A 13488-nucleotide genomic window follows, 5' to 3' on the forward strand; every position below is an offset into this window, starting at 1 on the left:
GGGCAGAGGAGTCTCTTTCCCTGGTCTGTCCATTCTCATCGTACAGGCTAGAAAACTGCAACCCCTCACCCTTCCTCTCTCAGCTGGCACCTCCACCTCAAACATGCTGGATTTTTAACTTTTTCCAGTTCTGATAAAAACATTGAGCTTTGCTTCTCTCTCCGCAGAGGCAGCACGACCGTTATTAACAGTTTTGGTTTTTTTTGTTTTAATTTCAGATTTTCAGCAGCTGCGGGATTTTGCTTCTATCACATTTGCCGGTGGTAGGACCCCGAGGAGCCACTCACCTTGGCAGCCGGGGTTTTTGTTGTCGAGCGAAGAACGGCTTGCGTGTTACGTCAGGCGTTGCGGGACGTTTCCCGTTAGGGTTGGTGACACATCGTCTTAGTGTTAAACGTCGAGCCGGAGTCGCAGTTTCGCCAGCGAGTGAGGTGAAGTCGGAGCGAGGTAGCCGCTACAGTATTGCTGGCAGTCCCTCAACTCACCCTGTCTGTCGTCTCAGGTGAGTTCCGGGAGCTTCGGAGGCCGCTCAAAACCGCTGTCGGCCTCCGATGCAGCTGGTTGGAGGCGCCGGGGTGCGGCGCAGGCCCGGGCGCGCCCAACGACTGCGCTCGCTCTGCCCGGGCCTCAGCCACGGGCCGGGAGATTGACAGGCGTTCAAGCCCGAGCTAATGAGATTGACAGGAGTTGGAGGGGTCCCTCTGCAATCCCCGCAGCAACATCAAGCCCACTACATCCAACATTGACGAGCTGGCCCGGCACGCCTGTCCTCCATGATGTTCCACAATCAACGAGAAGCAAATACACGCTTGATGCAGTGATACACTGGCTGTGTTTTCCCTTAAACATTAAAATTAAACCTATAATATAAACCTCGTCTTCATCTGTAATCTGCCAGCAGTGTGAAGGAGTAGCGATATTGACCTTAAGATAATGAACGCTGATGTGTGCACTTTTGTTTCTAAAATCTCGACCTTTGTATTTGTAGTGTATTCTCCCAAGATTTATCAAGTCCAATCGCTTAATTTAGTGTATAAATACCATTGTGAACTCGTTTGTATTTTCAATAAAATTAACGCAAGAGTGCGTGCAGCTTTCGGGATGAATAGACAATTGTCGTTTTAGTAACCACGCCTTGTCTTAAAATATTTACAGTCCAATTTTTTTTAGGAGTAATTACGGGTACTTGCAAGTTTTTAATGCACCAAATATCTCCATGCTTCTTCGAAGGAGGGTATTGATAGTAGATTTTATAAATCGTTTCCCCCATACCTGTCGTCCGAAGGAATGGGAACAAAAGATTTTGAAAATAAAACCTTTTTTTTCCATCCAGAGTAGTTAGGAGATATTAATTCTTGACTACTTAGGTGAACACGACTACCTGGATGAGCACTCGAATTGACAATGTATAGAGGGTATGATTTAAAATGTAGATGTTTTATTTAGCATAGACAAATTGGGCTCAAGGGCCCGTTTCTTTGTTGTAGGAGTCTGACTATTTTAAATCCATGCCGAATTAATTCCCACTCGGCCACGTGAGATAATTGCAACAATTTTGCGTTGGAAGTACTCTGCAGATCGTGCAGTATCCGTGAAAAGCATTACAGTCGACCTTTCAGGTCTTTGACCCGCTGAGTTCGTCCAACACTGTATTGTTCCAGTTTCCAGCATCTGCAGACTTGTTTACCCACATGAGAAGATTGACCAGTCTTTGTTTAAAAATTGGACTTTGTGTTTCAGAACCCCAAATAGTGGACTAATTTGTTGTATTTGGGAAGGTTTTGTATTGTACTGAGTTGAAATGTAAGTCTATCTAAATGATGTTTTCCGATTTAATGGCATCTACTGCTAATTTTTTTGGATACAACTTTCTGAAATATCTAAACACGTGATGGGGATTCTGTACCCTTGAGGAATAAGCTGGTAAAATGCCACCAATTATGCTCTTTGTAGAGGGCCCTCTAGTTGCCATTCAAACTGGATACATGGATTCTTATAACTGACTTTGAATGTGGTGTTTTGGGTTTATAACCTTTCCTGCTTTAGTATAATTGTCCAGTTTTCTATCATCCTCCTGTCCTATTAACTCTGGTGATTTGCTTGTTTTGTGTGATACCTTGCTGATGGATGGCTTAGTGATCCAATTGGAGGGTACTTTGTGGTCAGATGTGTGTTGCAGCTTTTAGCCAATGGAAAGGCAGGGTGTGGTTTCTATGCTTAAACACACAGTGATAGGTTGCTCGTGATTCTCATAACTGATGAAACACATGACTTGTCTCTGAATAACAGGAAATTATACTGGTGAGTTACTGTGGAATTATCAAGTATGTTTCTTGGGTGGCTTTTTAAATATTGAAGTTGCTCATTTAGTTATGTAGTGGCACTGCAGAGCTAAATTTAAGATGCTGTTTTGTTCCTCATTCTGACATTGTGTATAATTTTTAAAAAACTTAATTAGATGTGCTTGGAAGATTAGAATGCAGCCATATAGAATACAGTTGTCAGGATGAGCTGAACACCTATGCCTGCTTTTTCTTCTGATGATGTGCCTATTATTGGATTATCATCTGACCTGTTATTTAATATAATGGTGGAATAATTATGATTTATGTAAACCTTTAGTGGAAAGGTTGATTGGTTAAGCATTAAAGTGTGGATGTGGGGAGCAGCCACAGGGAAGTATTTGAGTATTGAAGTTGGTGCTCACACGACAGTGTGATTACAGTTAAGGCTATTGGCTGTTGAGGTTTGTTTCTTGTAGAGATTCCTGGATAAATTACAACTGAGCTTTAAATGTTCCTTGCAATACTTTATATAAAAAAAAAGCACAATCCTGGAGAAACTCAGTAGGTTAAAAAAACAAAGATATATAGCCAATATTTCAGGTTTGAGCCTTTCATTGAGGTATGAATGGATGCCTACCCACATTTTGTCCATATATCTTGATGAAGGGGTCAAGCCTGAAACGGTTGTGTCCTTATCTTTGCTATATAAAGTACACAGTTTGACCAGCATTTTTTTAATTTGACCACTGTATCTGCAGACTTTTGTACTTTAATACTTTCCTGCAACAAGTGTGGAGATGAAAGCAACCTAGTGCAGTGCAGCTCTCTCCCCATTATTTCTATTCTAACTACAAAGCAGGCTATGATAAAGATATGGAGATAATGACATTGAGTAAGGGTACCTTGTCTGAGTCCTGTTTACTGTGGACATTTGGTTCTGTTATTTGATCTGTTCAGGTTTGTAGGTCTAGTTGCTGTTGTCTTGTATGATGCAAGCTAAATTGTGTAGCTTGCTATCTGTTTCCATTCATTCTTCAATGCAGATTGTTAATTTTGGTTTCCTGGAATATAGTTAGCTTTCAAATATTAATTAAATTTTAGATGCTTTATTTGGCATGGGTGGGGGGGGGGGGGTGCGCTCAAGGGCCTGTTCTTTGTTGAATGGCTCTGTCTACTTTCAATCCATGCCAAATTAATTGGCACTCAGTCATGTGACATAACTGGACCAATATGCAGTGCTCGAGGAATTCTGCAGGTTGGGCTGTATCCATAGTTATCCTTTCAGATCCCTGACCTGAGTTCCTCCAACACTGTTCTAATTTCCAGTATCTGTAGACTTGTTTACCCACATGAGATGATTGACCAGCCTTTGTTTTAAAATTGCATTTGAAGGAGTGCTTAAAACCCCCTAGTCTAACTGCACATTTGTTGTATTCAGGAAGAATTTTCAATTGTATAGAGTTGAAATTTAAGTTGATAGTATTTTGTCTTACAAATGCCATTCCCTGGCCCCATTTGCCTATGTCTCTCCCCCTCTTGCTCCAGTTATTGCCTGTTAGCTTTTGTTCCACTCCCCTGAGTCTGCTGTGATCTTTCTCCCTTTCGTCCTGATCTTAAACATCAATGCACCTTTTGGCTTCTATGGATGCAGCTTGACCTGCTGAGTTCTTTCAGCATCACTTGTGACATGTTACAAATTGGATTCATGCTGAAGGGCAGTTTATTTGACAGTGCTTTAATCATTGACAATAAATACATTAATAGTTGAAACAGCAGTAGTTTCAATCTAAATGTAAGCGCTTACTAAGTTGAAGTATGTATCAAGAGAAAACAATTAATGCACTATTTGGCTTGAATACTTGTTTGAGATTAGAACTGAGTTATTTGCAGATTAAAATGGTTGGGTTGTTGTCACGTCCAGGAATAAATTCAGCATGATTATGAAGATGTGTGAAGCAAGTACAGTCAAGCATACTTCAGTTGTATTTAATCATTGAGGAAGGTGTGTCTTGGCTATCAGGTGCTAAATTGCCAAATTTTCACTAACTCTTTGCAGATTAAGCATTAGTATTTATTTAATCTGAATTTTCGTATTGATGAGGCAGAGCACCTATCAGTGCAAATGATGGAGAATGTGCCAGTTCTTTCCTCACAAAAGGCTGGATTATTTTGTATATGTAGCCTGGCATCAAGAGACCAATTGGGGTGCTTGGATTGTTTCAGAAATCCTCATTGGTCTATAACTTCTACATTTTTATGGCCAGTGGAAGTTAGACGCAACACAGGTTTTTTGTCATTACCAAAATGCCAGTTCATAATCCAGTGATTCTAACTTGTACTCTTGTATTTTAGCTTCAGAAGTGGTTCTTTGCCTTAAATGGTTAAATGCTGGAAATGCTTTGCAAATCAGGCAGCATCCATGAAAAGAGAACATTCTGGTCAAAAGCATCAAGGATACGACCAATCTTCAATATTTTCTATATCCTATTTTCAGATTTAATGGCATCTGTTGCTAATTGTTTTTTGTAATACAACTTCCTGAAATATCTAAACACGTGATGGGGATTCTTTACCCTTGAGGAATAAGCTGGTAAAATGCCACCAATTATGCTCTTTGTAGAGGGCCCTCTAGTTGCCATTCAAACTGGATACATGGATTCTTGTAACTGACTTTGGATGGATTATTGCATCTTGTCACCTTGCTCCAGCTAACACCTTTTGAAACCAGCACTTGGTGAGGATGTGGATTAACAACGGACACTTGGTCTTGCAAAATACAATAGTGCCACTTTCTGTAAAGAAATCAAATTATGAATATTTGTGCCTTAAGCAACATTTAATTTCATTATAATGTTCTGATAAACTTGTTCAGCCCTTGGGTTGAGAATCACATTATATGGACTGAGAGTTTGAATTCTATGCAAACTGTGCTTGTCTGGGTTACTTTGTATGTTTTTTTTTTTGGATACTGTTCTATTTTGAGGTCACAGACAAGGAGATTTGAGAATGAGCCTTTGCATTTAACTAGCTTCACTGTTGGCTTGCATTTGGGGCATTTTTGTAGAGCCCATATTGGCAACAGTTCAGCAAAAGAGCAGGAAATGCTGCTCGGTATTTCAGTTTTAGTGACAGGTTTTAGGTCAGTCTTGGTTGGACAAAGGATGTGTTCGTAGTAGCTTTTTAAATGTTTCCTTCCTGATGTGGAAGGTAACTGACATTCACTGGTGCTTGTGAATCTTGATTGTCAGTAGGCAGATTATATAGTTTAATGCAAGCCTCATGGTATGTTCAGTGGTCAAATTTAAAATTCACAGCTTCTGAAGTGTAACCATTAAATCTGGGTGGTGGAATTGGGTCTTGGTTCTGGAGTTAATAACACAGGTTTTGCAACTTGTAAATATCTCTCCAATGGGAATCCAGACAAAGGAAAGGTGGAATTGTGCAGTAAGAGGGTTTGACAGATGACTTGTGCACATGTAATGTTTAACTTTTATAGAAGGTGACTATTTGGCATATTTAATCTGCTAGCTCCTTGGCTAATTGCGCCTCTGTGCCCCTTCATCTTTGAGTTGCATAGTATACTACATTCCAGTTGGTATAACTAATTCCACTGAGATTTTTATTGTATAAACATCAATAGACTTGAGCATTTGGGTTTCTGTGACTGGATATGCAATGGCAGGAGGGCCTCAGACTGTGGCTTTTGCTTTGCAGCAGTTTGGCCCTCTAAATGTGCCAGTTGGCAATATTTAGCTTTTGAGGGCAGGGTTTAAATTTTTAGACTGTCAAACTGAAGCAGTTGATTGTTGTCTTGGTGTGCCTCTGAAAACAGCCATAATTGACCTGTTACTGTAGCTGTAAGGGTTAAATCCTGATAAAGACTACTGCATCCAGGATTCGTGTCCAATGCTTGCTCTAGAATGAGATATCCAATAATACCATCTGGCTCTTTTCCTTTTTTTTAAAAAAAAAAGGTAGCAGGCCAACATGGTATTTAATTCCCATGAAGGCCAACATGGTATTTAATTCCCATGAAGGCCAACATGGTATTTAATTCCCATGAAGGCCAACATGGTATTTAATTCCCATGAAGGCCAACATGGTATTTAATTCCCATGAAGGCCAACATGGTATTTAATTCCCATGAAGGCCAACATGGTATTTAATTCCCATGAAGGCCAACATGGTATTTAATTCCCATGAAGGCCAACATGGTATTTAATTCCCATGAAGGCCAACATGGTATTTAATTCCCATGAAGGCCAACATGGTATTTAATTCCCATGAAGGCCAACATGGTATTTAATTCCCATGAAGGCCAACATGGTATTTAATTCCCATGAAGGCCAACATGGTATTTAATTCCCATGAAGGCCAACATGGTATTTAATTCCCATGAAGGCCAACATGGTATTTAATTCCCATGAAGGCCAACATGGTATTTAATTCCCATGAAGGCCAACACTTCAACCAGGTCCCAAGATTTGGGGAGCCTGAGCATTTTACTCCTGAAAGCCAACCCTTCATTGCTATTGTTCCTGACAAAGGCTTTAAATACAAAGTGCCTCATAACTGGGGAATGTACCTGTTTTGTCAAAACTATTATTCAAGATGAAATTACACCCATAAGGCAGCATTGAAAAAAAACCAGCCCAACAGCATCTGTAGCTTTGAATTCACTCAAGTCTTAAATCATGAGAATACAAGGCCACTTGATCAATTTAATACTCATCTTCATGTCAGTGTTACATCCAACGAGATGGTTGTCCAATCCCATCAGTCCCATTTAAGGTGTGGAAAGAACAAATGATTCAAGTAATCACTAGAAAATGACCTCAAATGGTCCTCCCATATTCTACTAGCCAATATTGCATCTCTCCTTTACCAAATACTCCAACATGACAGGTGAAATTGGGAAGCCTCCAGTGGCTAGTCACCATGCAGACCATCTTAGCAGCAGAAGTTTCAAATCTGATTGAAGTGTCATTGCTCTAATTTGTACAATGCAGAGGAAAGGCCTCTGTACTGGTAGTCTTGAAGGATAATTTGAGTTATTGTAAGCATTCCACTTAAAAGTACAAGACAATGAACACGCCAGCCAGTGTAGGAATGAAGAAAAGTGGAAGTTTCAGCCTAAAATGTTGAGGGTCCTGCCTTCCATAGGTGCTGCCTAACCTGCTGAATTTCTCCAGCTTTTTTTCCTCATAGGTAGTTAGGGTTTGGAGGAGAAATTGTGTACAAACTTTGCCTATCCAACAGATCAAAATGAAGGTAAAACTAGCTGCATCATAGAACTTGGGGCAAGATGGCCAGGAAACGGGCATAGTAAAATTCCAAACAGCCTATTTGGCTTGTTGAACAAAACCGATCTTAAAAAGTCCCCTTTACTGGTTAAGGGCAAGAGGTACAGGAAGGAATTGTACAGCCACATTTTAGAGTGAATACTGAACAAAGGCAAGATTACTAAAGGTTGAAGAGCTTGAAAAAAAATTGTGCTGATAAAGGATTGGAAACTAAAAACATTGCTGAACTTGGGGAGGTTATTAAGCACAACTGCATCTCACAGGATGGATACTTTACCATACAAATAGAAGAGCAAAAGCACATAGACTGCAACAAGGAAAGGATTGCAGTCAGGATTTCACAAAAATATTTGTAAAATAATGGTGGGCGGTGCATATTAAACTATAGACCTGAATATTGTGTAAATACAAGAAATACCTTGTCACATCCTACCTATATTTATAACACTAAGTTGCAAATGAACAATTGAGTGGAATGGGCTAGCTTTAATGTATGCTTAGGCACATGTAACTTTGAAACTAACTCTAGATACTAGAATTTTGACAAACAATAAGCAGCAGGAGGGAATCAATGGGTCAGGCAGCATCTGTGGCTAGAAATGGTCAGCCAATCTTTCAGGTTGGGACACTTTATTGCTGGCATACTGTTAGATTTTATAAGTGTACTTTCAAAACTTGAAGTGGAGAGGTAAATTTTGAAAATTAAGTTTTGGCCTAAAGTTAGTAAAATTGTTTGAGTGCTAACTTCTGCCATTTAAAATGAGAAAATGTGATGCTTGCAAACTTGGTGGATCCAGTGTTGGACTAGATTAAGCTTGGATTTGTTCTTTGCAGCTGTCAGTTGAATTTATTAATTTGTTATATATTGTACAATGAACATATGCACAAAAATTCTTAATTGTTGTAGCGAAAGAGGTACCTCATGAAAACTATATTGCTATCCACTAGAGATAAGACAATGACCTTGTGGTCTCAATAATATTATCCTTCCTGAAGACTAATTTCTGTTTTGAGGGGATAATTACAGATTTGAAACTCTGCTGATCACATTGTGAGAGAATGCATTCAATAGAAACCACCACCTGCTGTTGAATGACAGTGATTAAAAACATTATGCTAAGTGCAAAAAATTGTAGAATGGCACTGGAGGTGCACAAATTTGATCAGTAGTGTCAGTAGGTTGCTTTTCCGAAGTGTTTTGTCAAACATTCAACTGGCTGACATTTTATCCCAAGTGAAGGTTTTCTTAATGAGTTGATTTGGTAAGTGTCATATGTATAACAGTTTTTAAAGGGTTATCATAACTAAACCTTTCAGGTGAAACTAGAAAAATACATGAATAAAATTTCATCTAAACTAGCTCTGTCTGCCTCTTCCAGCTTTGAAAGATGACGTCGAGGAAGAAAGTTCTGTTGAAAGTCATCATCTTGGGAGATTCAGGGTAAGAATGTTTTGTTCTCTAAATGGATTATTGGTCACAAATCACCTGTATTACTGACGAATAACTTCATACCTATTCAGGTGTACTGTATAGCAGTTCATGTAGAAGTGAAATTGGCCTCAAATATGCATTGTACCTTAAAATTGAACATTAAAGGGAACATTAAAGACGTGAGTGGAGCCGCGGCCCTCTATTATTGTAGCTGATCATGGACAAGAATCTACTTCCTTCTGTGCCTCCACACCTCTCACACAATTAATCTCGCTGCACGTTCATTGAAGAACATCAATCCTCCTGGAGTGGAGAATTACAACAAATTTCTTTCTGTCCTAAGTAGCTGTTTTCTTGAAACAATGTCTTGAGTACTGCAGCTGGATGAAACATCTGACTTTGTCAACACTTAGAAACCAATGCATTGCTCTTCCTTCCTCTAAATTAGTGCAGATCAATGGCTTACAAGGGAATTGCAAAGATGTCATTACAGGAATCTGTCTAGTGCTGAGAATGAATAAACAATCTAATTGATAAAATAATGCTCAAGACTTGCTGAAGGAGTTTGCCTAGACCCTGTAGTGTCCTAATGATGACATTTTAGAATGAAGCTATAGTAATACAGGAATGTGCTGCTTAAAGTCCACGATGTGTTCTGTGAATTTGGGCATTATGCAATGTGGACATTGTGTGAGCACATATTATATACTTATATGGGATAATGTGGGGACCGACGCGGGGCTGCGAGCAGAGAGCGGATCGCTGTGGGATCAGCATGGTTATACAGTATACAATTTCCTATTGTTGGCTATTGCTTTTTCTAAAGTGCTGCAATCTCCCCAAGATTGCAATCTCATAAGCATATACAATAAGGATGGTCTTGCAATCTAAAACCTACTTCACTGAGGCCCTTGAATTTTTTTTAAACTTGTTTTTTTTTCTCTGTGACACTATATTCTGCACTTGCTATCACCACCTTTTGTGCATTGGTTTATTTGATGGCAGTTTTTCCACTATCCTGGTACACATAACGGAACATTCAATTGAAGAATGGAACAGAATACCCGATGTTATGGCAGTTTTGGTTGCAGAAACTTGGAATTTTGAAATTGCTACCAAAATTTTGAGATGCAGAATAAACAATTTCTAACAGAATTCATGAAAATAACTCTACATGATGTGAGAAAAATTAGTTTAAGGATCTCTCTTACAGAAAATTACATACAAATATTTTTTAGAGCAGCCCTTCATAATTTAAGGGTGCACTGATGAAGTTAAAACTGAGAAAGCACAGATCATAGTTATGGGGGATAATGTGTGAATCTTGTAAAGAGTAGAAAAGACCATAAACATGGCAGAATTAGGCCATTCAGCCCATTGAATCTGCTCTGCCATTTGATTCATGGCTGATCTTTTTCTCTTCAACCCCATTCTCCTATCTTTTCCTGATGATTTTTGACACTCTCGCTAATCAAAAATCTCTAAATAGACCCATGACTTGGTCTCCGCAGATGTCTGTGGTAATGGATTCCACAGATTCACCATCCTCTGACTAAAATGTTTCTTCCTCTAAATTGAAAGCCAATGTACAATCACCTTGTGTACTTTTTAGGGATATTCTACATGTGGAAAAGTGATATTGGGTGTCTATTTCTCTTTGTACATTGTGATTAAGCATACTGCAAAAATCATTGAACATGTGGTTCATTGTGAGAATGTGTAACTTTAATTGTTCCTTGTGTTAGTTATATTGGTTTTACCTCTTCACTTTTAATCAGTGAGTAAGGTACCACCATCAAAGGTGATGAGTATTGCTATTACACTTGATCTTAGCCAAAAGGCTGAGAAGCAATGAGACAAGTATTGCTATTAACGTGGAAGGTGGAGAAAGTTGTTTTGCTACCATTCAAGCATTGTCCATTGTACCCTGTTGGACTAAACAGTTCTGAGCAATGTGCCTTGTGGATATATTCTTGGAGGAAGCAGTCCAGTGAGGAGAAACCTGAATGTGTGGTTCTGGTATTCCTAAAAATGAAACAGAAAAGGTCACATGATGTGAGGGGAGGCAAAACCCCGGAGCTCCAAGATCCACAAGGAAGATAAACCAAGAAAAATGTAGAAATAAATCAAAATCTCAATAGTGGTGCAGGAAGACATCAGCAGCAAGATGACAAAAAGAAATAAAAATATCAGCAAGGAATAGGCTCAACCACTAGGAGATCAACCTGATATGCCTTGTGGTGGAGAAAGTAGCTCGAGGCTTGCTGTGGAGGATGACTCCTGCAGGAGTCCCCAGAGGTCACGGTAAGACCGATTTGGGGAGGGGAAGTAATGCTATCCCAGACTGGCAAATGGACAGGAGGAGCCCTGTGGAGCAGCTTGGGGTGGAAGGGGGGCTTGGAGCCTCCCCTCCTGCAACAAGAGCACCAGGTCAGGCACTTTTGCATCGAGCGCAACATGCACATTGCAGCTGGCAGAAGCACAGGATGGGATGATGGTCAATGCAACATGCTTCTGAAATGTACAATATACCTGCTAGAGGAACTCGACAGGTTAAACAACACGGTGGGGGGGGGGGGAAGGAATTGCTGATAATTTGGAACCTGCATTAGAACTGAATGGAAAGGAAGATGGTGAGCAAGCAGAGGGGAGGTGCAAGATAGGCCAGTAAGTAAATTGATGGACAGGGATGCGTAGATGGAACTGGGAAGAGTGGAATTAATAGAAAGCCAGGTGGATGAATTGGAAACAAATAAAGGAAGGGGGTGGTGAAGGTGGTAAGCTGCTGGAGTTGCAGTTCTGTCTTGGATTTTGATAGTTTTCCCAGGTTTTAAATATATTGTCTCAAGTCTTGATTTCAGTATCTAATTTGAACCCTCTAAAACAACCCTGTAAGTAACTGTTCATTGGCAAAAGGTGACTATAGCTATATATTTCAATCAAACAAAGCTGGAGAAACTCAGCAGGTGAAACAGTGTCCTTTTATCTTCTTCTCTTTGGCTTGGCTTCGCGGACGAAGATTTATGGAGGGGGTAAATGTCCACGTCAGCTGCAGGCTCGTTTGTGGCTGACAAGTCCGATGCGGGACAGGCAGACACGGTTGCAGCGGTTGCAGGGGAAAATTGGTTGGTTGGGGTTGGGTGTTGGGTTTTTCCTCCTTTGTCTTATGTCAGTGAGATGGGCTCTGCGGTCTTCTTCAAAGGAGGTTGCTGCCCGCCGAACTGTGAGGCGCCAAGATGCATGGTTTGAGGCGATATCAGCCTAACATCGAAGACCTTTTATCTAGCAAAGCTAAAAATACATAACTGGTGTTTCAGGCCTGAGCCCTTCATCAAGGTATGGAAAAGTGTCAACAGGCATCCGAACTAAAGAGTAAGCAGAGGGTTGGTGTATGGTGAGGCGTGTGGTCACAAAGGCAAGAGGTGATAGGTGGAGAAGGGAGGGCACAGCTGTGATCAAGGTGAGGAGGAATGGTTGGGTGAAAGGAAGGAGGAGAACTGGGGAGGGGAAGAGGAGAGCAGGTTAGCAGAAACCAGAAAAGTCTGTTAATGCCATCTGGTTGGAGAGTGCCCAGATGGAAAATCAGATGTTGTTCTTCCAATTTGAAGGTGGTCTTGGTGGGATAGTATACAAGGTCATGGACAGAGTATGGGAGTGTGACACAGAACTGAAATGGTTGGCTACTAGGAGGTGTCTGTCACTGGTGCAGTCAGAGTGAAGATCATCAGAGAAATGATCTCCCAATTTGCATCCAGTCTCTCCAATGTAGAGAAGGCCGCAAGAGAGCACTAGATGCTGTAAAACATTTCTGCAGATACATAAATGAGGTGTTGCTTCACTTGAAAGGCCTCTTTGGGGCTCAAGTCTGTGGTGAAAAAGGAGGTGTGCGGGCAAGTGTTGCACCTCCTGCGGCCTCGGGAAGATGCCGTGGGGAGAGATGAGTTCACGAGGAAGTCACTAAGGGAGTGGTCCCTACAGAAGGCAGAGAGGGGAGGAGAGGAAGATGTGTTTGGTAGGGGGATCCTATTGTAACTGTCGGAAATTCCAGAGGAAAATGTTAGATACGGAGGCTGGTGGAGTGGTATGTGAGGATAAGGGAGACTCTATTGTGTCTGGGGGCAGGAGGTGCAAGGGCAGATGAGTGGGAAATGGAGGAAGTGTGGGTAAGGGCTGAGGTGATGGAGGGGAAGCCACTTTTGTGGAAGACAGCAGACATTTTGTTAGATCTGGACTGGAAGACCTCATCTTGGGAACAGATTTGGTGGAGTCAGAAATTGAGGAGGGGATAGAATTCTTGCATGGGACAGGATATGAGGAACTGTAGACAAGGTAGTTGTGGGAGTTAGTGGGCTTTTAATATGTCAGTGGAAAGGTTGTCTCTCAATGGAGACAGATCCAGAAGGGGAGAGTGTTGTCAGAAGTGGACCAAGTGAGTTTGAGATCAGGGTGGAAGTGGACGTGAAGTGTA

The 13488-nt window shown here is 40.8% G+C and overlaps 1 protein-coding gene and 1 pseudogene across 1 annotated transcript in view; one reads left to right on the top strand and one right to left on the bottom strand.

Moving 5' to 3' along the window:
- LOC138763380 (ras-related protein Rab-7a) overlaps positions 1 to 13488 on the top strand; it is a 47452-nt gene that overhangs the window by 19121 nt on the left and 14843 nt on the right. Inside the window, exons 2-3 of the mRNA XM_069937432.1 lie at positions 219 to 502; positions 8968 to 9029. Of these exons, the coding sequence (XP_069793533.1) occupies positions 8977 to 9029 (53 nt within the window). The 5' untranslated portion in view covers positions 219 to 502; positions 8968 to 8976. The remainder of the gene's footprint in view (positions 1 to 218; positions 503 to 8967; positions 9030 to 13488) is intronic.
- LOC138765570 (U2 spliceosomal RNA) lies at positions 10671 to 10873 on the bottom strand (annotated as a pseudogene).

Source organism: Narcine bancroftii, chromosome 5, assembly GCF_036971445.1.
Source record: "Narcine bancroftii isolate sNarBan1 chromosome 5, sNarBan1.hap1, whole genome shotgun sequence".
Taxonomy (NCBI): Eukaryota; Metazoa; Chordata; class Chondrichthyes; order Torpediniformes; family Narcinidae; genus Narcine; species Narcine bancroftii.